A 27500-nucleotide genomic window follows, 5' to 3' on the forward strand; every position below is an offset into this window, starting at 1 on the left:
GCAGAAATTATCCAGCGGGTGTAGGGTCGTAGGGGAAGGTGCGAAAATTACGAGGTGGTCGTGCGGATGGATTAGGGAGGGGGGTGGGGGTTGGAGGTGTGTTGGGGGGTTGGGGGTTATGGGTGGAGTCGCGTTCGGGCCCGGCAGGAGACGCCCATCGCAGACCCGACGCTGAATGGGTCGCGTGTGAATGAGAGAACAGAAATACGACATGGGCGGCGGGCGGGTGAGTCTTTCGCGACCGCCCTCACTCCCCTCTCGCCCGCCCATCTCCCTTCATTATTCTCCAGTTCATCTCCCCTCCTCGCACCATTCCCCACCCCAATGCACCCTTTTTTTTATTCCCTTTCTCCCTCGCGCGAAGGGAGAAGGGTCGCCCCACCCCCTCCCTCTTCCACCCTCCCTCTCCCCCGCTATTCGCACTCGGCAAAACAAAACCTGCGTAATTACCATCATCAACAACGCCATTTGTAAGTCATCTCACCCTGGACACCACAGCGGAGCGTGTGAAGTCAAGGACGCAGGAGCGGCGTTGGAGGAGGGGGTGGTGGGGAGTAGGGAGGTAGGGGACGAAGGGGGGGGGAGGGAGGGAGGGTTCGCGTCACGTGACATTGCCGAGTGTAACTTCATTTCGAGTTTCGCCTTGCCTTTGATGCCCTTTGACGTCCTGTTGGCGAGGCTTTGGTAGTAGGGGAGGAGAGGGAAGGCTGGAGGGTAGGGTGGGGTGGGGTGAGGGGTGAAGAGAGGGAAGGGGATGGGAGTATGAGGAGGGGAGGGGGAAGGGGGAAGGGAGGCGGAAAGCTTTGCAATGGACTTTTTAGGGTTTGTTTTGGGATGCAACATGTAGCCTTTGTGGGCCCTCTGAAGGTGAGGAAAAGACGGTGATGATATCTAAAGAAATGAGAAAGAGAGAGGGAGCGAGAGCCAGCGAGCGAGCGTGGGAGAAAGGAAGAGAGCATGGGAAGCGGCATAAAAAATAATTAAGAAGTAAATAAAGTAAAATGAAAGGGAAAAGGCTACAAGGCCGTGGAGCGAGAGAGAAAGAGAGAGGGAGGGAGGGAGGGAGGGAGGGAGGGAGGGAGAGAGGAAGTAAAGCGTGAGTTAGAGCCTCGTAATTAAGCCAAGCTGAAGTTTTCCAAAAGCTCGTGGAAACAGTTTAGAATATAATAGACGAGCTCGGAGCCAAATTTTTGGGCGAACGCGCGGGAGGGAAAACGCGGACGGGGAAAAAAGAAACTTGCACAAGTTGTAATTTGCGTGGTCGTCTGTTCGTTTTAGTTTTTTTTCGTTTTTGTTTTTCTTTCTTTGTTTTTTTTTCGGGATTTTATTGTTTGTTTTTTGTTTTTGTCTTCTTCTTTTGGCAACTGTGGGCGTTCTTTTTGCAGACGGATTATTTTTATTTTTATATTTTTTTTATTTCTTTTTATATTTTTCTTTTTTCCCTTTTTTTCCTTTTTATCTTTTTTCTTTCTTTTCTTCTTTTTTTTCTTCTTCTTTATCTTAGTCATCGTGAATAGTTCAAAGTGCACAAATTGTAAAGTGCAAAATACACACACAAACATACCGATACACACTCAAACGCTGCATTGTGTGTGTGTGTGTGTGTGTGTTTGTGTGTGGATCTGTGGATTTGTGTATACGTACACATGCGGCCGCGCCTTTGTTTGGCTAAAACGTATTTCGACTGAGACCAGAGGGAACATGTGAGCAGGCACCTAGTTTCACCAATACCCTGTTCCTCCACACCAACACCCCACCTCCACCCCCACCCCCACCCTCTCACTCACTCACTCTCTCACCCTCCCCTTTTACGCTTAACCTCCGCCCTCTCCCTAAATTTCCAAACCTTCTCACTCACACCATCGTCCACATTCATGTCCTCTCGCTCACCCTTCCCTCACGTCATCCTATCCCCTGTCCCACTTCCTCACCCTCACCCCTCACCCCTCACCCTTATCTTCACCCCACCCTCTCCCTCTCCCACTCCTTCATCCTCACCCCTACTCTCTCCCTCTCCCGCTCCTTCATCCTCACCCCTCACCCTTATACTCACCCCCATTCCCATCCTCACCCTCTCCCACCCCTTACCCTTACTCTCACCCCTCACTCCCCCCTCACTCCCCCCTCACCACCCCCCTCCCCCCACTCCTTCTGGACCGCTCGAGATGAAGCCCATTTTTTGACAGATAAGTTCAGGAATGTTATGAGCAGGGAAAGGACGGAGATTGTTTTGTGAATTTGAGGTATGTCTTAAACGAGGAAGGAGGAGGGGAGGGATGGAGGGAGGGAGGGAGGCAGGGGCGGGCCAGAGTGAGAGAGGAAGGGAGAGAGGGAAGGAGAAAGTGAAGAGAAGATAGAGATATTGAAATAATACAGAGTGAGAGAGAAGAAATGAATGGATGAGAAAGAAGCGAATATGAGAGGTTGACAGAGAGATAAAGAGAAAGAGAGGGAGTATAGCTTTAATTCAGACGAGTTCATTTTCCGTCACGAGCATTGCCGTCGTTTTTGAGACTCCACGGCACGTTCATTCTTCATTCATCACAAACACCCATCGCCACCTATCTCTCTCTCTCTTCCTCTCCCTCTTCTCTCTCTCTCTCTCTCTCTCTCTCTCTCTCTCTCTCTCTCTCTCTCTCTCTCTCTCTCTCTCTCTCTCTCTCTCTCTCTGTGTTTTCTCTCCCTCCCACCCTCATACCCTCTTACCCTCTCTCCCAATCCCTCTCTTTCAACGTCCCTTGTCCATCGAGAGAGAGAGAGAGAGAGAGAGAGAGAGAGAGAGAGAGAGAGAGAGAGAGAGAGAGAGAGAGAGAGGAGGGGGGAGATTGAAATTGAAAATGAAATTGATGAAATCGCGGTCCGTGTAACTCGTACTCGTAGCATCCCCCATCGAATCGTTTCAGCGCAAGGGTACTTGTGTACTTACTCCTCGCGGTTACTCTTTGCCCAAATGCCCAGTCGATGACCCGGAGATTGCGCCGAGTGCAGCCTATTAATGCGTCCCAATTCAAGGCGTTCGTGCCCCGCGGGCATCGGTGGGTGGATGGGGGTGGGGGGAGGGGTAGGGTAGGGGGCGGGTGGTCTGAGAAGGATGGCGCTTGAGAGGGACTAGTCCTCCCCCCCCCCCTCCTCCTCCTCCTCCTCGTGGCGGTTCCCTTTCTTGTCCTTATTTTCTTTCTACTCTGGCAGTTTTAACATCTACTGTTCATCAATTCCTGTCTCTCTTTCTCTCTCTCGGCCAACCCCAGCCCTCTCTTCCTTAATCCTCACATTCCATATTCATATTCCTTGGGAGCAAAATGGTGCGCTTGGTTCCGCGCCACTGAGCTAGGGCGTCTCTCTCTCTCTCTCGCTCTCTCTCTCTCTCTCTCTCTCTCTCTCTCTCTCTCTCTCTCTCTCTCTCTCTCTCTCTCTCTCTCTCTCTCTCTCTCTCTCTCTCTCTCTCTCTCTCTCTCTTTCTCTCTCAATTTCTCTTCCTCTTCCTGTTCTTCTCCTTTATCCATCTTCCCTTCCACCCTCCTTCGCTCTCTCCCTCCCCCGATCGCTTCTATCCATCTTTCCCTCCTCCCCTCCCCTCCCTCCCTCCCCTTTCTCTGTATGCGAACTCGGGCAGTGCGATGCAAAGAGACGTCTCCCGATGTCCTCTCTACCATGTCTGAATGCACGTGTTCGCCCTCCTCGTATGCATTATGGGTGGCGAAGGAGGTGGCCAGGCAGGGGTCCTTCGCCACGGTGGCTGGACGCGTCGCCGCCTCGACAGGACGCTCCCCAAGGAACCCTGCGGCCCAATCTGGACTTCAGGTGCGCGGGGATATCCTACGGTGGTGTGTCGTCGAATCCCTTTCCCCCGTCTCGGGAGAACATGAGGTTTCTCCATCCCCTCCAGCGAAGGTACCTGACCGCCACCCCCTCCCCCCCTTCCCATCCTTCCCTCCCACCTCCGCCTCCTCCTCCTCCTCCTACCCATATTCCCTACCACCTCCTCCCTCCCTCCCTCCTTCCCTCCCTCCCTCCTCCCCTCTCTCCTACCTCCTCCCCTCCCTCCTTCCCTACGACCGACCCTATAACCCCCATACCCCCGACCCCACTGTACCTGCTGCTGTAATCAACACCAGCCTGTAATTATGGTTCCCACTCATTGTACCCTCCCTTCGCCGTAGCCGCTGTAGTGCTCACACTGCCCCTTCCTGCCCCGCGTCTCGCCCTCCTTCAGCGCCTCTTGCGGGGTCCGTCTGCCCTTCTGCGCTCCCTGGTCGGCCGCTGATGTTCTTGATTTAGTTAGAGTTGAGGGACTGACAGAGAGTGATTGTGTGTGTGTGTATATATGTATGTATGTATGTATGTATGTATGTGTGTGTGTGTGTGTGTCAGAGTCAGTATATGACTGAATGGATGTGTTTATCTTTGGACAACAGTATCACCTGGCGACCATAGCTTAGATAGGATAGCTGAGAATGAAAGTTGCAACACGACTCTTTGAGATCTTGCATATGCTCATCAAGACAAAGACGGGGAGAGGATGGGAGTCACGACGGAGCCAGAAGGTCGCGTCAGGTCACGTGATCTGGGTCAGCTAATGAAAAGAAAGTTTACAAGTGTACACGAGTTACGGGATGAGGGAAGGGAGGGTGAGTGAGTGAGGGAGAGCATTGCATCACGGAATGCAAGAGCAACAAAAAACGCGAGAGAATACGGGTTCCGGTTACGAATGCCGTATACGACATGGGAATGCCGTGGAAAATGCCCCTAATCGGATCCGTTATGGCGCCGTAGTCCACTGTGATTCCGAGTAATGTATGACCGGCCGAGCTCACGGCGCGAAAAAAAAACGGTTTCGGATTCCATTGCGTTTGCGATTTGTCTGTCGGAGTTACGATCGAGGGGGGAGGGGGGAGGACAGCTTCATCCGGCGGCTGAGTCGGATGACGGCGGAACGTGGATGGCGTTTCAGCGACGTGGATGACGTGCTGAAGTCTAAATGTATCAGCGGGTGGTGTGTTTGTGCGCGAGGGTGGAGAGCAGAGGGGATCCGAGTACGGGGTGGGGTGGGTCTAGTAGGGGGGGAGGGGGTAGCGGAGAGACAGGGGAGAGTGGGAAGGGGTGGGGGGAGGAAGAATGAGGGGGGATTGTAGGCGGGGCAGCGTGGGTTTGGGGGGAGGGGGGAGGTGTGTGCGAGTGGAGAGGGGGGCGGTGGGGGAAGAGGATGGGTCTGGTGTCCAAGACCATTCACTGTGGTAGTTGGCATCTGTGAGTGTAGCGGAGCGGTGTGTGCGGCGAGAGCTCTGTCAAGCCTCGCGCTCGTGTATGTGTGTGTGCGCTCGGCCGCCTGGAGACCAGCCGCAGCGTTCTCTCTCTCGGGCCGAAGGAGAAGCTTCTTTCGGCGTTGGTGGTTCTACTTTCCGTCAAAGAGGAGGAGTTGTATCGTCGACGCCCATGCCACCCCCGTCTTGTGTGATTGTGAGCGACTCGGATTAGTTCTGTGGTAGTGAGAAAATGCGAGCCGTTTTTTGCTCGGAAATTCGAGGTGCTATGAGCAGAGCGAGGGCTGTGTGAGCGGGTGGAAATGCGCTGAGCCATTGTGGAGTGTAAACAAGTGGAGTGTGCAGGTGCTTTGGCCTGAATACCTAGCGGCCGATGCTACACGATCGAGCTTGGATTAACGCCGAGGGAAAAATGCGAGCGAGGAGGAGACAGTGCTGAAGAATTCGCGAGTGACGAGGTGAGTGAGGAATGTTTCATTTTTCGGGCGAGTCGGGGCGTTTCACTCGCTGGAACTTGGGTTTTCGGTTCGCTTTCATCGCCACCGAAGGCTTGGAGGGAACAGTTTCGAACGCTGCTGCAGTGGACAGGCACAGCGGCTGTGTGTGTGTACAGATGAGGGAGGCAGAGGGTCGGCTGTGGCGGAGGAGAGGGAGGCCGGGTAGGAGGGAAGGGGAGGGGGAGTCGAGCGAGCGAGCGAGCGTGGGGTGGCTGCCAGTGCGGGGTTTTGGGGCGGCGTGGAGGAAGGGGTGGGGAGGGAGGGAGGGAGTAGGGGTTGCGGAGCGAGAAGAGGAGGCTAAATCTCCCATCTCACGAATGTGCCGACCTTTTCTGATTTAGAGGCGAACTTTATTCTGTTTTACATAATCTGGTGGTAATATATGGTGTACGAGGAAGAAGAAGAGAGGAGGATGTCGCATTGGGGAGCTTTGCCACGATTCCTGCCTCGGTCGCTCCGTCTCTGCCAGCCAGCACCAGTGCCCGACTTGCGACACACGCATCGGCGGCGAAAACGCACTCCTCGATGGACAATACATTGCGAGGCCTGGGGTTTGTTGGTACCCGAGGGGGAGGAAGAAAAGAGAGGATAGGAGAGAAGAGGATAGGATAGGATAGCGACGGCTGCGGACTTGGCGTGTTGCGGTCGCGCCCTGTCATCCCATAGGACTCTGCCCCGTCACTGTGAATGCCTCCCCCCCTCATTCTCTTCTCCTGTTGCCTCCTCCACTTTTCACCGTCCTTCTCTTTTCTCCTTCTTTGCCCCCTCCTCCATCTGTTCTATCCTTACCCCCTCCCCTCTCCCCTCACTTTTTGGAAGTAAAATCCCCCACGTCGGTCCTCCGCTCGATGCCCTACGGTTGCCCCTTGACCAGAATGTCCTTTTTCTTCTTTTTTGTTTTATTTTCCTTATTTTTTGGGGGGATGGGTGTCTTGCGGTTCGGGCGGGGTTTAAGGGCGAGCGTTGCTGTGGGCGTGTGGTCGGCCCCCCGGCGGGTAAAGTGCCCTCATGATCCCTCATTACCTTCGGCGCTCAAACTCACCCAGCGGCCGCTTCCTCCCATGTCTCATGACCACGCCCGGGGGACTCGCCCAGCCCTTGGAGGGCGACCTGGCGTTGAACTTAAGGGCGCTCTGCTTCTCCTCGAGGGCCATGAACCGCGACCGGCATTCTTGGACTCATACAACGATGAGGCCGCCAGCGACCGCGAGCAAGGACGAGCAACTTGCCAAAGAACGGTGACAGTCGGGCTACCACGTGGGGTGGGCGACAGATGGGAGGGGGGAGTCGAGGGCAGAGGGAAGGAGGGAGGGAGGGAGGGTGGACGGGCTGGCGGGGAAGCGAGGGTGATAGTGTCTGGAATTTCTCCGTGGCGCTCCAGGGCACAGCGGTTAACGAGAGGTCACGCGGCAGAGGCTGTGGGGAGGTGGGGTGGAGGGGGAGGGGTAGAGGTATTGGGAAGGAGGGGGGTTGTGAGACACCTCTCGGCCTGGCCTTCGCGTCACCTGCGTTGTTCTGGCAAGTCTTGTTCACGTCACAACAGACTGAAGGCATACGTTCTCCACTCTTCTCATCCGCATTGGAATAAATTTCACGAATACGTCGGTTTATGGTTGTTTACTTCACGCTAAGCTGATTTCTCTTGCCATACATCCTCGCATCACAGGTCCAAGGTCGTGGATATTAGCAGGTGTTCGGACCGCGGGTAGAAACACACGGACATTGAAAAAGAATGTGGTCCGTTGCACGTTGTAACCTGCAGACGCCCTGAAAGCTATCCTCTGACACATCCTGAAGATACTTGACATGCCTGTACCCGTCCGTGCCCTCCTTACGTGCCGGTGGTTATATTTGCGGTTATGCAACAAGGATGTATGTTAAAGACGGAGTGATACACATGTAGCAATTTTGTCTTAATGATGGCGTGGAATGAGGTAGGGTATGTTGTGGCATGAGGTAAAGAACGAAGGGTCTACCACATACCTTCAGGGCAGCCATCGTGTAGGTACCCTCTCCAACCTGATCAATACATCACGGTCACACAGCTTGTCCCTTAGATAGTGCACTCGTTTCTCTTTCTCCAGGCATTTCCTCTGCCGCGTGTGTGGAATGTGTGTAGATGTTATTTTTATACATGTTTATTTATATATAGTTTTATTTATATTCGATCTGATGTAAATTGCCCGATGACTCGAACTGTCGCTCAATTGGCCACACGACGGGCAAAAAATACCTTGGTAAGAAGTCTCCTTTTTTGCGTGATGCTAGAAGAGTTTTTTTCGGCCCCGTGGTTATTAATGGGGTTCTTGTTATTTTGGCTGTGTGGTGTTATAAAACCGGAGCTTATTTGACCGTCTTAATGAGCCTCCCGTCCCTCCTCCCACAACCTTTGTCTTCTTTTCTCTCTCATTCTTCCTTCTCTTTCTTCTTTTGTTATCTCTTCCCTCTTCTCACCTTCTTCCTTCTCCTTCCTCCTCCATTCTCTTTTCCTCCATTCTCTCTTCCTCCTCCATTCTCTCTTCCACCTTCTCACCTTTCTTCTCTTTTCTTATCCAATTTTTATTCTCTTACCTCTGTACTCTTCTTTCTTTCTATTACCTCGTACTCTCTTCTTCCTCCTTCCCATCTCCCATCCTCCCCGCTCCTCCCTGCTTTGATCCTTCTCCTCCTCCTCCTCTTCCTCCTCCTAACGTCCTGTCGCCCTCTCTTTCCCTCCCTTATCACTCTCTCTCACCTCCTCCTCTTTCCTTTCCCCTTCTCCCTTTCATTCTCCTTCCCCTTCCATACCTCCTCCTCTCCTCCCTTTCTCGCTTACACTCGCTTCCTGCGCCGTGATGACGCAAGTGTAGATTTTGCGAAGGTGGCGGCGATTACGAAGAGGGGGGAGGAGGGAATGGGGGGCTGAAAGGGAGAGCTCGATGAGTCGGAAACAATCGCAAAAGGACGCACGCTAACGACGGGAAGAAGTGGGGGGAGAGGGGGGTAGTCAGATGGGTTAGGTTCTGGATTGTATTTGTTTTCCCTATTCGTTTGTGTGTGTGTGTGTGTGTGTGTGTGTGTGTGTGTGTGTGTGTGTGTGTGTGTGTGTGTGTGTGTGTGTGTGTGTGTGTGTGTGTGTGTGTGTGACACACGCACACAAACACACATACACACACACACACAAAAAAAAAATGCACAAATTTTATACTATACGCGTGTGTGCAACGACACATGACCTTGGGTTGGTTATAGTTTTTGTGTCCCATGAGGTAACAGTAGAAGAAAACGAGTTTTTTTTTTTAATCAATGTCAGGCGTGTAGGCGGTCGTTATTGTTTCCCGGTCGTGTCATTTGTCAAGTGTCATTTGTCAAGGAAACGAATTTGGGGTTTTAGGTCTTGAGTTTTTTAATTACCTTGAGGGGGGAGAGGGTTAAATGGTATGATTTCGAACATTTAGAGAAAAAAAAAACGAAGAGAGTAAGCCGAGTGATTGGTATATCGTCACCGGAAATGGAGATGATGAGGGGAGGGTTGGGGGGGGGCAGAGGAGAGGAAGGGTAGGGGTCGAGGTTGTCCTCTTTCCTCTTTCCCTCCTTGGCTCGCCGATTGCGCCACTTGCCATGCCTTCGGTCGTGACTCTTCTTGTTGTTCTAGTGTGTGACATCATGGTAATTCGTACCTTTTTTCCTCTTTTTTTTAGTGCGGTATGACGGGAATTAGTTTTTTTTCTCTTGTGCTTTGTATCCTCCCTCGTAGACACTCCTCATCTGCTCCCTCTTCCTTTATCCTTCCCTCCACCAACCCCTCCCCCTCCCCCATGCATTTTCCCCTCTCTTGTTCACTACACACTCGCACTCACACCCCGGATCCTTGACTTATGGCCCGGACGCTGTTTTCTGTTTCCTGTTTAGGGGTGGAGGGGACGGGTGGGATACGGGGAGGGTTGACTCCTTTGGTCCCTCCAACTTTTCCCTCTCCCGTATCCCTTCTCCTCCGTCGTCTCCCTTCCTTCCCCCCATCTTCACGTTTTTTCTTTCCCTCCACTTTCGGTTGAGTAGAACGGCCTCGTCACGACAAACCACAGCATAATCAGTCGGTAATTATTACGGAATCGTCGACATAACCTCAGAGTGATTCATCGATGACTAATTGTTCCGAGAGGCGCCTGTCCGTGACCCCCCTCCCACCAGATTGTGTGGGAGAGGGGGAGATAGAGAGGGAGAGGTTGGGGAGGGGGAGAAAAGGGGCGTTCTGTTGCGATAGGCATAGGGAGAGTACACGGCAGTCCTCTAAGTGCGATGTCCTTTTGGAGGTGTGGAGGGGGAGGGGGGGGGGCAGACGAAAGGCGGCGTCGAAGGAAGGCGGACGTAATGGGGTCGTGGAAGGAGGTCTGCCAGGGAGGAAGAAGGGAGCTTCCAAAGGGGGGGTAGGGGGAAGAGGCGTCTAAGGGAGGTTGAAACCGGGGAATAAAGCTGCATGGGGGAGGGGGAGGTGGGGGTCAGGGAAAGGGAGAAGGGGGGGAGGGGGGGATGGAGCCATTTGATCTGGTTCCATCTGTGCTGAGGCAGCGCGTAGGGCGGCCCCCGTGCGACGTGACTTGGGTCCGAGGGTGACCTGATGCTCCTTCCTCCCTCGCGCCACCGGACCGGAACGTCGCGTCACGCCGCTGCCCGAATCACTGCCATATATTTCATTCGGCGGATATTGCTTTGATAGGAAAGAAAATGGAGGTTGGCATGCTAGGTTTGCGGGTTTCTCTGTTCGTGCCGGTGTGGCTTTATTTTTTGTTGTGGGTTGCTTTTGTCTTAAGGGTTGATAGGTTCATTCATTGATACAAAATATGTTCACGGTCATAATTGGTGATCATCATTGTTGGGTTTGTCGGTACTTCACGTTGTAATATTTTTTTTATTTCGAACTTCAAAAATGGGCCCAGGGAAAGGATGATTTTGGATACCATCGTGGAGAGAGAGAGAGAGAGAGAGAGAGAGAGAGAGAGAGAGAGAGAGAGAGAGAGAGAGAGAGAGAGAGAGAGAGAGAGAGAGAGAGAGAGAGAGAGAGAGAGAGAGAGAGAGAGAGATAAAGAGAGAGAGAGAGAGATAGAGATAAAGAGAGAGAGAGAGAGCCAGCCCACCCGCCCGCAGACATAGGTCGTGTGATGGATGGGCGGAGAATGGTTGGTAATGTATACTTGGGGTGATGGAGTTATTTAAGGGCTCCGCTTGCTTTGTTCGGGGGGTCGGGTGGTAAAGGGGGGGGGGCGAGGGGAGTCCGTGCTCGTATGACGGAATGCCATGTGTTTTTTTTTCTTTCTTTCTTTCTTTCTTTCTGTCTTTATGGTCCTTAGATTTCATTGCCATGCGAGAGTTTAATTATAGATAGCCTGTGGGAGCAGTGGGTTCGGCTCATTTTCCTGTAAATCTTTCAGTTTTATTTTTTTTTTCTGAAGCATTTACGATATCCGTTGTCGACTGCGATCAAGGCGCACACTCAATTTCGTTGCTTCTCGCTGTCATTCATAGCATCATGCTTGACAGGGTGGCGTTCGGTGTTGCATGTTGCAGCCTGCTTGATCCGGCTGAGATCGGTGGCAGGCACGAAAGGGGTGGGGGCGGGGGGTGTTGGCCGCGTACTGGACGTGACGCCAAGGACAGCTGTTCCTGGCCGTTGCCTCCTTCGGGATTCGCCATCCTGCAACATTCGCCGAAGGTGAAGGGTGATGGCAGAGTGGGGAGAGAGAGAGAGAGAGAGAGAGAGAGAGAGAGAGAGAGAGAGAGAGAGAGAGAGAGAGAGAGAGAGAGAGAGAGAGAGAGAAAGGGGGAGGGGTGATTGTGGTGGGGACTGGGGGTAGGTACACCACCGTGTGAATAAGTACCATTACAGTTGCCAGGTGACAAGTCTGATAAAAGATCCAGACTTTTTTCGGTGTAAAAATTAATGTGTTTCTCTCCCTCCTCCTCCTGATCGTTACCCCCCCCCCCTCTTTCCTCCACCCCCGCCAAACACTCTTACTCCCTTTCAAAACGGTTTGGCAAGTCATTTCGCTTTGAAAAGGCGGGGTCGTAAGGAAGTAACCCCCCTCCCCCCTCCCTCACCTGTGGTCCCCCCTGTTGATGTTTCTTATCGTTTATCTTGGCACATTATATGTTATGTGGGTTCTCGACTTTCTCCGCCTGCGGCAGACACACACACTCACACAAACACACACACACACACACACACACACGCACGCTGACTGACACACAGAGACACGCCGTCGCCGCCGCCGCGTCCCTCGCAGTAGACCCAGAGGTGACGGGTGATTTCTTCTTTTGTGGTGGCCTGGAGCACGAGGGGAGGCATGGAGGGGGGAGGGGAGGGGCAGGTGGGGGGGTATATCGGGTCTTATAATTATGGTAATGCTGACGATGACGCAATCAATCCCCCGATGCGACTCGGTGATCTTGGTTGGCAAATGTCAGATGTCAGGTGTTTATCGCAGAATCTTTACCTACTGATTACAGGTCATCGAAGTCGTTTCAGATTTTCTCTCTCTTTTTCTATTTTTTCCCCACCGTGTCTTTCCCGTCTACCATTTTTGTTTTGCTTTTGTCTTGTTCTCACATCTTTGTTATTCCCTTCCACTGTTCTCTTCCATTTTTCCTTCTTCCGCCTCGCTCCTCTCTTCTTTCTCCTATTCCCTCTCTCTCATCTCCTCCCTTCTTACCCGCCTTCCTTCCCTCCTTCCTTCCTCCCTTCCGGCAAGCTCCGGTGGCGACTGCTAGGCAGACCGAAGTCAATTACGGGCGGAGAAAGCTTCGAGGGCAGAGAGGGGGTGTGGGGGAGAGGAGGGGAGGTCGGCGTAGGGGGGGGGGAGGGTGATTGCGGGAGATATTAGAGCGGGGGAGTAGGGGGGCAAAGGTGAGTCGCCAGACATTACTCTCACTGCTGACCTTGTGACCTCCTGTGTATAACCGGGACCGAGGTCTGCACACAGCTACTTGTGGCCTACCGCTTCACGCAGGTACGTTTGAACAAGGGGACCGGGACCGCCCTCTCCTCCTCCTCCTCCTCCTCCTCCTCCTCCTCCTCCTCCTCCTCCTCCTCCTCCTCCTCCTTCCCCTCTTCGTGTTCTTGGTGTGTGTTTAAGTTCCGAAGTCGTTTAGGTCTTTGGTTTCTCTTGATGAGCGTCGTTAGGCGTGCAATGTTGCTGTTAAATTCCTCCTAATAGTCTCGTAAATGTTTCTCCTAAATTTCGTTGATATCAGCATTTTTTTGGATGTACGGTGACGTGACGCCCTTTCGGAACGCAGCTGTTGATATTCCGGGTCGCGAATGACGAGACTCGTCGAGCGAACCGAAACCCGAAATAGCGCAAAAACAAGGCCCGGCGTGGGAAGGCACGTTGCGTGATCAGACTGTAAACAGTGGGGGGGATGCAGCGCGCAGTTATAAATTGCTCAGAGCGTAAACACGCGCCAGTTCGAGAGCTCGCCTCCACCCCCGGGGACTCTCCGGTAACACACGGCGCGAGGAGATAGATAGACAACCCACTGGGAAGGGAAGAGGGAGGGAAAAGGGAAAGGGAAGGGGAAGAGGAAAGGAAAACAAGGGAGGAGAAGGGACGAAGGGAGCTAAGCCAGTGGCAGGGGATAGGGATAGTTAATCCACGGGCGGGGAAAGAAAGGACCAAAGCTAACGGTAAGGGAGTTAACAGTAGGAGGCGGGGCTGGGGGAGGGGGGGGGTGGCATTGCGATGAAGTGTTATTGAACGATTTATTATAGGAATGCAGATGCGGCGGCGGGAATGAAGCGCGGCGCCGAGTGATGGCAATGTCTATATGGGTACTCTCGACGGATTCTTTAAAAAAGCCTGTCTTGGGGAGAATTGAAGGAGAAGAAGAGCGGGCGGAGGAGACGAGAGGGTGATGAATAAGGGTGGAATTAGGAGAAGGAGAAGAAGAGGGAGGCAGAAGAGGGAGAGGTGGAGGAGGAGGGGGAGAAGGGGGAGAAAGGCGGCGCTAACGTCGAATCGCAAGTGAGAATCACCGCGGCGACTCCTGCTGGCACGCACGACTCACGAGGCACAAAACAAGGGGGTTCCGTACACTCCCCATGACGCCCCCCCCCCCCCACATGTCATCCCCTGGAGCGCCGGAAGATCCTATTCATCTCTTTGCATACACGCGATTTGACAGCGTAAAGGCAGTTGTGGAGAAGCGGGGGGAGAGGGAGGAGGGGGAGGTGGAGGGGGGCTGATGGCAGCAAGCTTACACTATCACTTGTCAGGGCGTTTGATGACAGGGCACGCGGATGTGAGGGCAGGCCACTTTCACTCGTGCGGATGTCGGATTTCTCAGGCGGATGCAGGCGATTGAATACGGCGAGTCATTTTGAAACAACTTCCAGGTGGTGTTCGTTTTATGGTACTTTTTTTCTGTGGTGAAAAGTTCTCGACTCTACCTGTTTTATCTGTGGTTAACCGATCTCTAATCATGCCTCCGTACATTCCTTCAGCTTACACGCGCTCATAACCGCCGCGGAATTAACGATTCAGATACGGTGGCGGCGAAAGAGCGCGATTATTTCCGAAGGGGAAACTCGTGTCGTAATATAAAAAAGGGTTTAAGTATTACCTTGTGTTCTGTTGCTATTTTATTAATATGGTTTGTTGTTATCATTATTATTATTATTAGTGATGCTATCGTCATGTTGACCTTTTTTGGGGGGGTTGGACAATACGCCTTTAGAATGGAAATTATGCAATCATGCACTTAAACCCTGTAATTAAGGGCATTCTATGGGATATCACGACCAGGGCGGGTTGCCTAATTGCACATCCTACGCTAATATCGGCGCTCTTCCCTGCAGGCACTTGATCCGGCGCGACGAGAAAACATGTTTACCTTCCGAGGGGATGAGGGCATTATCATGCTGAGCGCGTCATTAAGGGGAGCGCAGAGAGCGTGTTAATCATGCTTTTTCTCGCTCTCTTAAGGAATGAGGGGATTCTGTTCCAGGCGCCGCTGGGAGGCCGGGATCTCGCTTTGCTTTTTTTTTGGGGGGTGGGGTGGGGGGATTGCTTGCTTGCTTGCTTGCTTGTTTTGCTTGCTTCTTTGGTGTTTGGATACGTTTGTGTTTTATCTTTACATACACATGCACAGGCACAGGCATATTATATGTGTGTGTGTGTATGTGTGTGTGTGTGTGTGTGTGTGTGTGTGTGTGTGTGTGTGTGTGTGTGTGTGTGTGTGTGTGTATACATGTACAGACATACGCATACACGTCCGCGGAGTGCGTATTTTACATATCTGGATTATAATCTGGCGCGGGAACAAAAGCCTCGAAAAGAGCGATGTCGTTGAGCGCGTATTGCATAGAGCGAATCGGCGCTTGACGGCGAGGCGCTATGCCCGGACAGGTTATCGTGCATTGTTCTCCCAGGTTCCTTTGGCAGGTTCTTTGCAAACATTAGTCAGCGATCATGTCCGGGCGAGTCGGCGCGGCCATTGTTTGAGAGTGAGTGAGTGAGTGAGTCGTCGCGTTAGAATATGCTCCCTCCTCTCTCCCTCTTCCCTCCCTCCCCCCTCATCCCCTGCTCATTACCTTCCTCTTCCCTGTCCCTGTCCCTCCTCCTCCCTTGCTCTTGCCCCTCCCCCTGCCCCTGGTCCTGCCCCTATCCCTACTTTCCCCTCCGCTCCACCTTCACCACCCTTATCCCGCCGCTTACCCCCCCTCCCCCTCCCCCTCCCCCTCCCCTTCCCTCTCCCCCTCCCCTCCCCCTCCCCCTCCCCCTCCCCCTCTCCCAATAGTTACCTTGAAAAGCTGCTTGCGATTGTTGCTTTTTGATTGCTTGTTGCGCTTGTACACGCAAAGAGGCGAGGGGGTTAGGGGTTAGGGAGAGAGGGGGGAGGGGTTGTTGCCGCTTGGCGGTCGATGTACCGTCATTAGCAGTAATAATTGTCACGGTGGGAGCGACACCACCTCACGAGAAGCACCCAAAAAGAAGCAGGGTTTTGTGGCGGTACTCTTTCTCTCTCACTCTCTCTCTCTTTTCTTCTCCTCCTTCCTCTTCTCTCTTTTCTCAATCTCTTTTCCTTCTTCTATCTCTTTTCTTTCTTTCTTTCTTTCTTTCTTCCTTTCCCTCTCCCTCCCTCTCCTCGCTCTTCTCTCTCTTCTCTCTCTCCTTCCTCTTCTCTCTCTTATCTCTCTCCTTCCTCTTCTCCTCCCCCACCCACCCACCGCTGGCATAATGACCCGACAAAAGATTCATTAGCCGTCGTTGAATGGCGAGCGAAAGGGGGCGGAACTGGCTCATCGGCGTCACACAACGGGACCCTCGGCGCGAATTGCCGGACCTCGGGAGGCCGGCACGTCGCTTCGTCGTCGTCGTCGCCGCCGCCGCTTCGTCGTTGTCGTTGCCTTGGGTTGCGCAAGGGGGTGGGGGTAGGGGGGTTGGTGGCGTGGAAGGGGATGGGGGGATGGAGAAGGAGTATGTGTGTCTAAAGTGCGTTTCTTTTGGACGTCTTGAAGTCATGCGTTCATGTGCTCATGTGTGTGTGTGTGGATGTGTGTAGGTCTTTGGGGAGGGGGGGGGGAGTATGGAGATAAGACGTCCATATATATTCCTTTTTTGCCTTTCTTTTGTTTTTCATTTGAGGGAAAAAGAGAAAGGAAGAAGGAGAAAAAGAAAAAAAAAGCAGCACCAGGATGAACGGTGGTCAGACGAGTTCGAAAATGATGCCGAAGTATGCTGACAATGTGGCTTGAGGATAGAGAGAGAGAGGGAGGGAGAGAGAGAAAGACCAGGAGGGAGAGGAGGAGGGGAAGGGGAGGCTTATGGGCGGGTAGGTGGGGGTGGGTGGGATGTTGTGCCGACTCTTCCTCCTCCTCGACCTGTTTGGTGGGTGAGGCAGTTGACCTTTTTTTTTCTTCTGTCCATTTAAAGACGTTTCTCTACAGTTTAGGGGAGGTTTGCTTCGGTGCATCCGGGATCGGGGTGCTTTGCGTGCCTGGAGAATGGGTCTTTATTGCGTGTATGCTCAAAAGAGAGTACTTTTTTTCTTGGTAAATGGTCGAAAGTGAGAAGAAATTATATGTGTATTATAGTACATTACCAGCATATCTAGCTCTTATGATCACTAGCATTGCAGCAGGAGAGAGAGAGAGAGAGAGAGAGAGAGAGAGAGAGAGAGAGAGAGAGAGAGAGAGAGAGAGAGAGAGAGAGAGAGAGAGAGAGGTGGGGAGGCGTCGCGTCTCTGGGTGGTGGTGGCATCACCTGGTGTTTGCTGAAGTTGTTATGGCCAGATTAATTTCCCCGGGGGGCCGTGGGAGGTGAGAAGCCCCCCGCCCCACCCCCACCCCCCCGGCGGTGGCGAATGGCCCCGAGGTGATGGTAGTGTTTATGGTGTGTTGTGGGTGGTGCTGATGATGCCGTTGTGGTGCTGTGTAGTTAGATTCGTTAGGAGAGAGGTAATGAGAGTTTCTCTCTCTCTCTCTCTCTCTCTCTCTCTCTCTCTCTCTCTCTCTCTCTCTCTCTCTCTCTCTCTCTCTCTCTCTCTCTCTCTCTCTCTCTCTCTCTCTCTCTCTCTCTCTCTCTCTCTCTCTCTCTCTTTCCGTCGTCGTCCGTGTAGTGATGGGTATTGTATGTGTTTGTCATTCAGGAGAGAGCTGCCTTGGTAGGCCTAGGAAGGTCTTTATTTGGGTGGTGTGGGAAGATTGGTATTCAGGATGGCATGGCTGACTTTCTGCATTCCTCCTTCTCTCTTTTGTCCTATATTCTCCTTTCCTTTATTCTTTCTTCTCCTCTTTCCTTTCTCTTTCCCCTTCTTACCCCTTTTCCTCCTCCACCTCCTCCTACTCTTCTTCCACTACCTCTCCTTTCTCATCGTCTTCCTCCTTCCCCTCACATTTCTGTCCGTCTGTCTCTTCTAATTCAACTTCTTTCCCCTTTTCCCTTCCCCCTTCTCTTTTCCCCTTTCTCTATTCCTTCTCTCCCTTTTCTCCCTTTTCTCCATTCTCTATCTCTTCCCTTGTTCTTACTCTTTCTTTCCCCTTCTTTCTCCCTTCCCTTCTTTCATCTTTCTCCTCACTCCACTCTCCCTTCCCTTCTTTCTCCTCCCCCACTCTCCCTTCCCTTCTTTCTCCTCCCCCACTCTCCCTTCCCTTCTTTCTCCTCCCCCACTCTCCCTTCCCTTCTTTCTCCTCCCCCCTTTCTCCCTTCTTTCTTCTTTCTCGTATCTCCACTGTCCCCTCTCCCTTCTCTATCCCTTCCCCTTCCTTTTTTTTTCCTCCCCCTGTCTCCCTTCTCCCTCCCCTCTCCTCTCCTCTCCCCTCTCCCTTCCTTTTCTTCTCCCTCCCTTCTCTTCTCCCTCCCTTCTCTTCTCCCTCCCCTCTCCTCTCCCCTCTCCTCTCCCCTCTCCTCTCTTCCCCCTTCCTTCTCTTCCCCACATTCTCCCTTTCCTCGGTGGCTACGACGTTTCTGCCTCCGCTTTCGGCATCATTTATTCACGGCGTAATTAGGAGCTGTGACTGGGCCATTGAGTAATTATCCCCGCCTTGATTAGTGCACATTTACAGAGCTAGAGCTTTTGATGTGCCCTTGCTTCTGAAAGCGGTTTTATTCTCTCTCTCTTTTCTCTCTTTCTCTCTCTTTCTCTTTTGTGTCTTCTCGTTTCTCTCGTTTTCTTATTCCTCTCTCACTCACTCTCTCTCTTTCTTCTCTTCTACTCTACTCTTCTCTTCTCTCCTCTTCTCTTCCCCCTTCTTCCCCCTTCTCTCCTCTCTCTCTCTTTCCATTTCTCTTTTTCTCGTGTATAAAGAAGAGAGTGCGAGTGATTTTTGCAAGCTTATATGTTTGCGTGCCTTCCATCTCCACGGAGAAAATGTCCTGTCCGCAAACTGAGATTCCCTTTGAAGCAGAGAGACGGACAAACACCAAGGATTCATATACTTAAAAGACAGCACCGAGGCCTGAATCGGCGTGCTAAGTATTAATTACGAGAGAGTGAGTTTAGTGTGTGAGTTAGTGTGCTTGTGCTTGTGCGTACGTGCGTGCGAGAGGAAGAGATTAAGAGAAGTTGAAGGAGTGAGGCTTAGATGGGGAGAGGGTTTTGGGCTTGGTCCTTTTTTCTTTTCTTTTTTTAGAAGAGAAGAATTAGGAAAGGCGAGGGGGAGGAGATGGAGGAAGAGTAGGGCGTAGCAGAAGAAGTAATAAAGTGAATAACAGTGAAAATAGGGAGAAGACGAAATCGAAAGAAAATCGAGAAAATCAGAATTATTATTAACAAAACCTTCTTCCGTAATCCAGTCCGCGGGAAAGTCAGGAAGGCGGAGCTTCAGCAGACGTAATCCCGGCGGTCTTTCCTCTTGACTGAACGAAGGCACAGTAGCTTTGCATATTCCACAGGCCTCAAGGTTTTGGTATTTATCCCTGCAGAATTTAGTTGTCGAAGCGAAGCGGTCGGCTCGTCTGTTTGTCTTTAATTGTTGTGGTTATTTATGGTCATTGTTGTCTTGTCGAGGTCGAATGCGGAAGAATGTGTGAGTTGTCATACGAGAAAAGAGTTTTAAGAATGATGTCTGTTCAGAAGACCTTCGACGCGCGCAAGGTATGAGAGAGACACGCGCACTCGCAACACGCACATGCCCCCCCCCCCCATCCGCAAGTTGATTGGATATTTCAATACCCTACTTGTAACCGGATTAATCGGCCTTCGGTTCGTGATGTTATCTGTCCTGGACCTCCGCCTGCGACCAGCCTCTCCTCTCCTCTCCTCTCCTCTCTTCTCACCCCCTCCCCCACCAGCTCTTAATCTCCCTCTCAGACTCCCCTTCCCTCCTTTTATACCTCTTGCTTACTCTTCATTTGTTCCCTCTCACTCCCTCGCTCTCTCTCTCCCTCTTTTTCCTTCTCTTTCCCATCCTCCTTCTCATTCTCTCTCTCTCTCTCTCTCTCTCTCTCTCTCTCTCTCTCTCTCTCTCTCTCTCTCTCTCTCTCTCTCTCTCTCTCTCTCTCTCTCTCTCTCTCTCTCTTTATATGCATCGTCCATTTCCTTTCATATCGTGAAATTGTTTAGAAAGGCTTAGCTTCTACACCCGCATCCCCCTTGCCCTCGCACCCCCCCCTCCCTCCTTGCCCTCGCTCTCCCGCGATCGTGTGTAATCGTCGTGTAACTTCGAGACGCGATGGTTCGGTTGGGGCGAGTAGAGTGCCGCGTCCCACTGCTCTTTTGGTGGCACTCTGGGGTCGGGGGTCCTCTCCTTCCTTTTTTTTAGTGGGGTGGTCCCCTTGTGGTTCTTATCCCCCTGCTCCCTTATTTTCATTTTCGATGCTTATTTCCTTTCTTTGTGTTTCATTTTCGATTTTTTTTTCCTTTCTGCCATTCTTCCTCCTCTTTCCTTCCCTTCTTATCAATCTCGTCTTAGCCCTCCACCTCCTTCCATCCTTCTCTCTTTTTCTCCACATCTGTCACCCTTAATTCACCATTGTCCTGTTCCTCCTCCTCCTCCTCCACTTCTTCCTCTTCATCTTCCTCCTCCTTCTCCTCCTCCTCTTTCTCTATCTATTAGTCCTCCTCAGTCGTCTTTCACCTCTCTTCTCCTCCTCCTCCTCTTTTTCCTTTTCATTGTCGTCCACCACCTCCTCTTCCTCCTTTCTCCTCCTCCTCCTCCTCCTCCTCCTCCTCCTCCTCCTCCTCCTCCTCTTCCTCCTCCACCTCGATCGCCCTCTTCCTCGCCCTTGTGAAGAGGGAAGCCCGTTAGGACAATTATGTTGCAGCTATCAATGTTTACCAGGCGCTGTTGCAAGAAATAGCGAGCAGGGGGAGCAAAGTTAACAAGGAGAGAGCTGTCGGAGTCTAACTAAGTAACTTTTGCGATTATTGAAGATGGAATGTCACGAATGCAAACTTTTTTTCAGTTTGCAATTTGCATCGCGGAGCCCGGGGCTGGAATTGCAACCTGGAGGTAGTCAAGCAGAAATACACTCCGGAATTGGCACTAAGTATGGACGGAAATTGCCCTCCTCCATCGCGGACAGCGGAATGGAGTGGGCGGACAGCGGACCCGCGATTCCCCGGGTGGGGAAGAGGGGAGAGGATGGGGAGCTGGGGTGGGGAGGAGGAGGAAGGGGGTGTGGGTAAGAGGGGGGGATGGTTTGGGGAGGAGGAGGGAGGGGATGTGGGTAAGAGGGGGGGATGGGTTGGGGAGGAGGAGGGAGGGGATGTGGGGAAGAGGGGGGATGGGTTGGGGAGGAAGAGGGAGGGGGTGTGGGGAAGAGGGGAGAGGATGGGGTGTGGGGAAGAGGAGAGGATGGGGTGTGGGGAAGAGGGGAGAGGATGGGGGGATGGGGTGGGGAGGAGGAGGGAAGGGTTGTGAGGAAGAGGGGAGAGGATAGGGGGATGGGGTGGGGAGGGGAGGGGAGGATGTGAGGGGGGAGGGGCGTTGGTTATAGTAGAGTGTTACCAGTAGCTCTTAGGAGAAGGGGAGAGGAAGGAGGGTGATTTGGAAGGGGAGATGGGCGAGAAAGAATGAAGTAAGGGTAAGAGAGAGAGAGAGAGAGAGAGAGAGAGAGAGAGAGAGAGAGAGAGAGAGAGAGAGAGAGAGAGAGAGAGAGAGAGAGAGAGAGGGGGGGGGGGATGTGAACAAAAAAAAAGGAAAGAAAGAAAAAAGAAAGAAAGATAGGGACAGAGAGAGAAAGAAAGAGAAAGAGAAAGAGAAAGAGAGAGAGGAAGCATCGGATTAGTTACGCGACACAGGAACAACGGCGGCGAAACGCGACCCGACCCGGCCCGACCCGAGGTGGATTGATTTGTGGGGTCCCGCGCGCGTGTAATCCAACGCCTCCCTTTCCGCGAGCGGAGGACGAGCCGATCCTCTTTTGGCTTCGGGTGGGGAGGAGGAGGAGGGGGAGGGGGTGGAGGATGGGGGTAGGGGTGCTTAGTGGCCTCGTCCATCCGTCCTCTGGGAACAGCAGCTATCTTGCTCTCATCGTACCGGGAGGTCATGTGAAGGGTAGAGGAGGGGGAGGGGACAGAGACAGATACAGACACAGACATAGGACAGAGAGAAACAGAGGTTGGAGGAGGGGAGAAACAGTGTGTGTATGTATGTGTGTGCGTGTGTGTGCATTTGCAGTGCCTTCCCAGTACTTTCAAGCATCGAGAGAAAGTTGCTTGCTTGCGCCGCCTCACCTGGGCCGCCCTGCCCGCGCGGCGTATCCCAGAGGCTCAAGCAGTTGTTGGCAGGTAATTAAAGTCCATCTTGTGCTTGCGGAGGCCACGGGCGGAGGCCATTATTATGTTGATGAGGGTAAACCACATGTTTGCCCGGCGTTAATTTTATATGAGGGCGACGGTGTGTATTGATCCGAGGCCGGTCCGCTGTCCGCCCTGGCCGCTCGGTCGCCGCTCGCCTGTCGCTGTTGCTGTCTTCATTGCACGGGGGAGCATGTCGCGCTTTTTTTATTATTGCTGTTGGCGGTGTTGTCGTGTTTCGTGGGAGGAGGAGATTGGAGAGCGAGGGATTCGGGGGGGGGGGGGGGCGGGGGAAACTATCTGTTGCTACTTGAGGGGGGACGGGGAAGAGGGGAGGGGATCGCGGGGCGGGGGGGGGGGGCGAGAGGGAGAAAAAAAAGCGCCAGAGAAAGATGTAGTCTCGGTAATGGGGCTATTTATTTGTGAATGAAAAAGGTGCGCGTATTCACACTGGAGGTGAATGGAGCTATTTCCTCTCTCTCTTTCTCTCTCTCATTCTCTTTTTTCTCTTTCTCTTTTTCGCTTTCTTTCTTTCTCTTTCCCTCTCTCTCTCTCTCTCTCTCTCTCTCTCTCTCTCTCTCTCTCTCTCTCTCTCTCTCTCTCTCTCTCTCTCTCTCTCTCTCTCTCTCTCTCTTTCTCTTTCTCTCTCTCTCTCTCCCTCTTCCCTCTCTCCTCTCTTCCTCTCCTTCTCCCTCTTCTCCCCCCTCCCTCTCTCTCCCCCCTCTCTCTTCTCCTTCTCTCTCCCTCCTTCTCTCCTCTCCTCCTCCTCTCTCTCTCTCTCTTTCTCTCCTCTCTCTCTCTTTCTCTCTCTCTCTCTCTCTCTCTCCTCTTCTCTTTCCCTCTTCTCTCTCCCTTCTCCTTCTCTCTCTCCTTCTCTCTCCTCTTCTCTCTCTCTTCTCTTCTCTCTCCCTCTCTCTCTCTCTCTCCTCTCTCTCTCACTCTCTCGTCTCCCTTCTCTCTCTCTTTCTCCTCTCCTCCCTCTCCTCTTTCTTCTTTCTCTCCTCTCTCTCCTTCTCTCTCTTCCTCTTTCTCGTCTCTCTCTCTCTTCCTCTCCTCTCCTCCTCTCTCTCTCTCTCTCTCTCTCCCTCTTCTCTCTCTCTCTCTCTCACTCCTCTCCTCTCTTCTCACTCTCCTCTCTCTCCCTCTTCTCTCTCTCTCTCTCTCTCTCTCTCCCTTTCTCCTCTCCTCTTCTCCCTCTCTCTCTCTCTCTCTCTCTCTCTCTCTCTCTCTCTCTCTCTCTCTCTCTCTCTCTCTCTCTCTCTCTCTCTCTCTCTCTCTGTCTTTCTCCCTTTCTCTCTCTCTCTCACTCACTCACTCTCTCTCTCACTCTCTCTCTCACTTAACCTCCGGACGTGTATTTTCTCTTAGTTCCGTGTATTTTTGGCGATACGGACGCGCTGTATTGATTGCCGTTCGTTCGTCGGGCCGCTCACATCGCGTTGTCGTTTCGGTCGGTCGGTCGGTCGGTTGGTCGGTCGGTCGGTCGGTCGGTCGGACTGGGTTGGAGATGCCGTTGGAATCAGTGTTTGGTTGGAATGAGGTGTGGTGGGGGGGGGGCGTTTCCTAGTGTAGGATTCGTGGAAGAGTTTGATTATTATTAGTTCATGATGTTATTACTATTATCATTATTATTATTATTATTATTATTATTATTATTATTATTATTATTAATGTTCTTAAGACTGATATTACTATTACTATTACGGTTACTGGTATTATTATTACTATTATTATCATCAACAATTATTTTCATTCCTAAAGCATGATTTTACAAATGTGATTATGCAGTTTCTTCGAGTTTTCCTTTGTCTATGTGTGTGTGTGTGTGTGTGTGTGTGTGTGTGTGTGTGTACACGTGCGCGCGAGAGCGTGTGTCTGTAAGTATGTTTGCATGATTTCGTGCATGTGCGTGTGTGAGCGCGCTTTGTGTTTGCGATGGCAATAAGAACGGGGCGGGGAAGGGTCATAATATAAAGACCATTACTGGATTGTATATCGCGTCACATGTTAGCGCCTCGCCTCCACCCACTCAACCGATCCCCTGCCGAAATACCACCCTCACACCTACACACATCCCTCCCCCCTTCTCCCTTTTCTGTCCACCCCTTCGCCCCTTCGCCCCATCCCCGTCGCCACTCATACATTGGTCGTGTGAAGCGTTTGAGTTGTCGCTCTTCTAAAGCTTTCGTCTGCGTTTTCACTCCTTTCTTCTACCCCCACCCCACCCCCTCCCTTCTCCTCTCCCCCTCCACCACACGCCACACCCTACCTTTTCCCCCCTTGTCCCCTCCCACGCACACACACCCTTTCCCAACCTTCTCTCTCCCCTTCCCTCTTCTCCCCTTTCTCCTCTCCCTCCTCCTTCCCCCCTTTTCCCTTCTCCCCTCCTTCGTTCTCCCCTTCTCCATTCTACCCCCTTCTCCCCCTCCCCATTCTCCCCCTCCCCCCTGCTCCCCCCTACTCTCTTCTCCCTTCTCCCCTCCTTCCTTCTCCCCCTGCTCTCCTCCTCCAGCTTCCCTCCCCCAGCACCCTTCCCCCTGCTCCCCACCCCCTGCTCCCCTCCCCCGCACAAATATCTCTCTCCGTTGTCACACTTCCTCTCACGCCAACTGTCGCCCCCCCCTCCCTCCCCCCCCCTCGAACACGCCCTTCGCAGATGTCGCGCCCTCAAAACCGCCCCGTGAGTCTCGGAAGAAGAGATTTGCCATCGATTCGCGATACTTCGGAGTTATTTGTTTATTTTATTCATATTTACTTAATAATTACACGTAAATGGGAGTAGTAGGATATACGATGGCGCCATATGTTTAGCGTCCGGCAGCCAGTTATTGAACTCATTCTTCTGGCGTTTATTAATGGTGTGTATATATCCGGGGAGCGCACACCTGCATTGGTATTGTGGTTACTTCGGCGCGCGCTCTCGACTTTGGGGGGAGGGGGTGGGGGGTTCAGGGGATTTGTTTGGGGGTGCTTGTGAGGTTGCGAGTATTTCTCTCTCTCTGTCTCTCTCTTTCTCTCTCTTTCTCTCTCTTTCTCTCTCTTTCTCTCTCTTTCTCTCTCTTTCTCTCTCTCTCTCTCTCTCTCTCTCTCTCTCTCTCTCTCTCTCTCTCTCTCTCTCTCTCTCTCTCTCTCTCTCTCTCTCTCTCTCCCCCTCTCCATTCATTCATTCACACACGGAGTCGCTCTCAAGCCACACTCGCTCACTCTTGGCTGATGTCCTGAGAATCCCAAACTTTTAATTGAAATTTCAGCCGCGACTTGTACCTCCGTCTTGGAATCTCGAAAGAAAAATGGAAAGTTTGGAAAGCGTATAAGATTCTCCTTATGAAATTGGAGAGGCTCTGGAATGGAAGATACGTGCGCAGGGGAAGGAGGAAGGAGGAAGGGAGAGGGGTGGGGGGGATGGTGAGGGTGATGGTGATGACGATAACGATGACGATAGAGGGAGGTGGAGGTGGAGGTAGGGGAAGACTCCGGGAAAAAGAAACTGAATATTCTAGGAGTCTTTAATTTCTCTCAGGGTTTTGTCTATTGTGTGTGTGTGTTCTGTTTATTTTTGGTTGTATATTTGAAAATTATTATTGATGACTGTCTATTTGCTGTTCACCAAAAGAGTAAAATGTCCCTCACCATTCATATCTGTGTCTCTTTGTTAGTGAATTTCCCTGCTACCATCAGGCCATGCAACTAAGTGCACCTTTCCTCTCTTTCAGGCGCGGAATGATGCGTGGAGTATGAGCATAGGAAGCTTGGTGTCGGGGGTGACTCCCCCCGGAGGCCCAGGAGGATGCGGCGTGCCGTGGGTGCGGTGGCGAGGCCCCCTGGTGCTGGCGGCCCTAGTGCTGGCGGCAAGCAGCACGGCCGCGGGGGGCGGTGACGCCGAGGGGCGCGACTCGCTCTTCATCGTAGAGCGCTTCGATGACGACCGCTGGCAGGAGTTCACGCACCTCACGGTCGACAAGAACACGGGCACCGTGTACGCGGGCGGCGTGAACCGGCTCTACCAGCTGGACCCGAACCTGCGGCGCCTGCAGTACGTGGTGACGGGGCCCGTCAACGACTCGGTCGAGTGCTCGGCCAGCGACTGCAAGGGCGAGACCATCCAGAACATGAAGGCCACCAACAACGTCAACAAGGTGCTGGTGATTGACTACACGCGCTCGCGCCTCATCGTGTGTGGCACCGTGCGCCAGGGCTCGTGCCAGGTGCGCGACCTGCGGGACATCACGCAGCTGACCCGCAACGTGAGCGAGGCCATCGTGGCCAACAACGCCACGGCGTCCACCGTGGCCTTCATCGCGCCCGGGCCGCCCAACCCGCCCGTCACGCACGTGCTCTACATCGGCGTGACGTACACGGGCAAGTCCGTGTACCGGGACGAGGTGCCGGCCGTCGCCTCGCGCTCGCTCGAGGACAACCGCTTCTTCGACATCGCCGTGACCGACGTGACGACGAGCACGCGGATGCTGGTCAACTCGCTGGCGCGCGAGCGGTACCCCATCACGTACGTGTACGGCTTCGGCTCCGAGAAGTTCAGCTACTTCCTGACGCGGCAGATGGAGGACACCGACGCGGGGTCGCCGTACATCAGCAAGCTGGTGCGAGTCTGCCAGAACGACTCGGCCTACTACTCGTACACGGAGATCCCCATCGAGTGCAAGGACTCGCAGGGCAAGCGCTACAACCTGGCGCAGGCGGCCTACGTGGGCAAGCCGGGCACCGACCTGGCCACGCAGCTGGGCATCCAGACCAATGACGACGTCCTCTTCGCCGTGTTCTCGCCGTCCGACCCCAGCGAAGGGGAGGGCTCGCCCCGCCCCGCAGACAGCAGCGCCCTCTGCGTGTACAGCATGAAATCCGTCAGACGCATGTTTATCAACAACATTCAGGAATGCTTTAGAGGCAAAGGCGACCGAGGACTCAACTTCATCTCGCCGTCGCACCACTGCATTGAGACGGTAAGTTCCGACGACGCAAGTTCGGTTTGAACTGTCTTGGGGCGGTCTGCCTGGGCCGCCCACGAGTAGGAGGTAAAGGCTGAAGGCGGGTTTAGGGTGGGATCCCCATTTGAAGATCATTCTCCCTGTATGCTTTTCTCGCGCGAGGCCGCCCCCTGCACACACACGCCGACATTCGGTGATCACTGCCCATAAAAGAACACGTGCCTACACTTTATTGCAAGCTGTGATAGCAACTTGTTCGTCCTTACTCTTGTTGCAATCGCCGAGTGATCTAGTGCTTCATCTCGCGTGCCGTTAAAATGCATTACAGTCGCGAATTTAATGGTTTTACATGCGCTCAATACCCTTGCCTCCCCTTTCACATACAGTAAAGGAAGATGATTTTTTTCCTAACCACTGAAGGCGAACATAAAGCCCGATACTTTAGTGCCAGACTCGATTTTCTATTGGGCAACTCCTCGTAGTAGATTTGTGTGTGACGGCATGCAGTAATTTACCTCCCGTGAAATTACAAAGACAGAGCAGGAATATTGAGAGTAAGGGAAGGGGGGGGCGGAGGAGGAAGG

General features: G+C 52.8%; 1 protein-coding gene across 3 annotated transcripts in view; it reads left to right on the forward strand.

Annotated features, from left to right (window-relative positions):
- The window catches only part of PlexA (plexin A), a 279111-nt gene that overhangs the window by 226998 nt on the left and 24613 nt on the right, over nt 1-27500 (forward strand). For 2 of the 3 annotated variants that reach the window (XM_086544782.1, XM_086544785.1), the window contains exon 2: nt 25687-26931. In XM_086544782.1, the coding sequence (XP_086400908.1) occupies nt 25708-26931 (1224 nt within the window). In that variant the 5' untranslated portion in view covers nt 25687-25707. Of the gene's footprint in view, nt 1-5226; nt 5720-25686; nt 26932-27500 lie in introns of those variants that run through there. The other variant, XM_086544784.1, reaches the window with a different exon arrangement.

This window comes from Penaeus japonicus, unplaced genomic scaffold (assembly GCF_977035675.1).
Source record: "Penaeus japonicus unplaced genomic scaffold, GWHDUDI00000001_assembly GWHDUDI00000015, whole genome shotgun sequence".
Taxonomy (NCBI): Eukaryota; Metazoa; Arthropoda; class Malacostraca; order Decapoda; family Penaeidae; genus Penaeus; species Penaeus japonicus.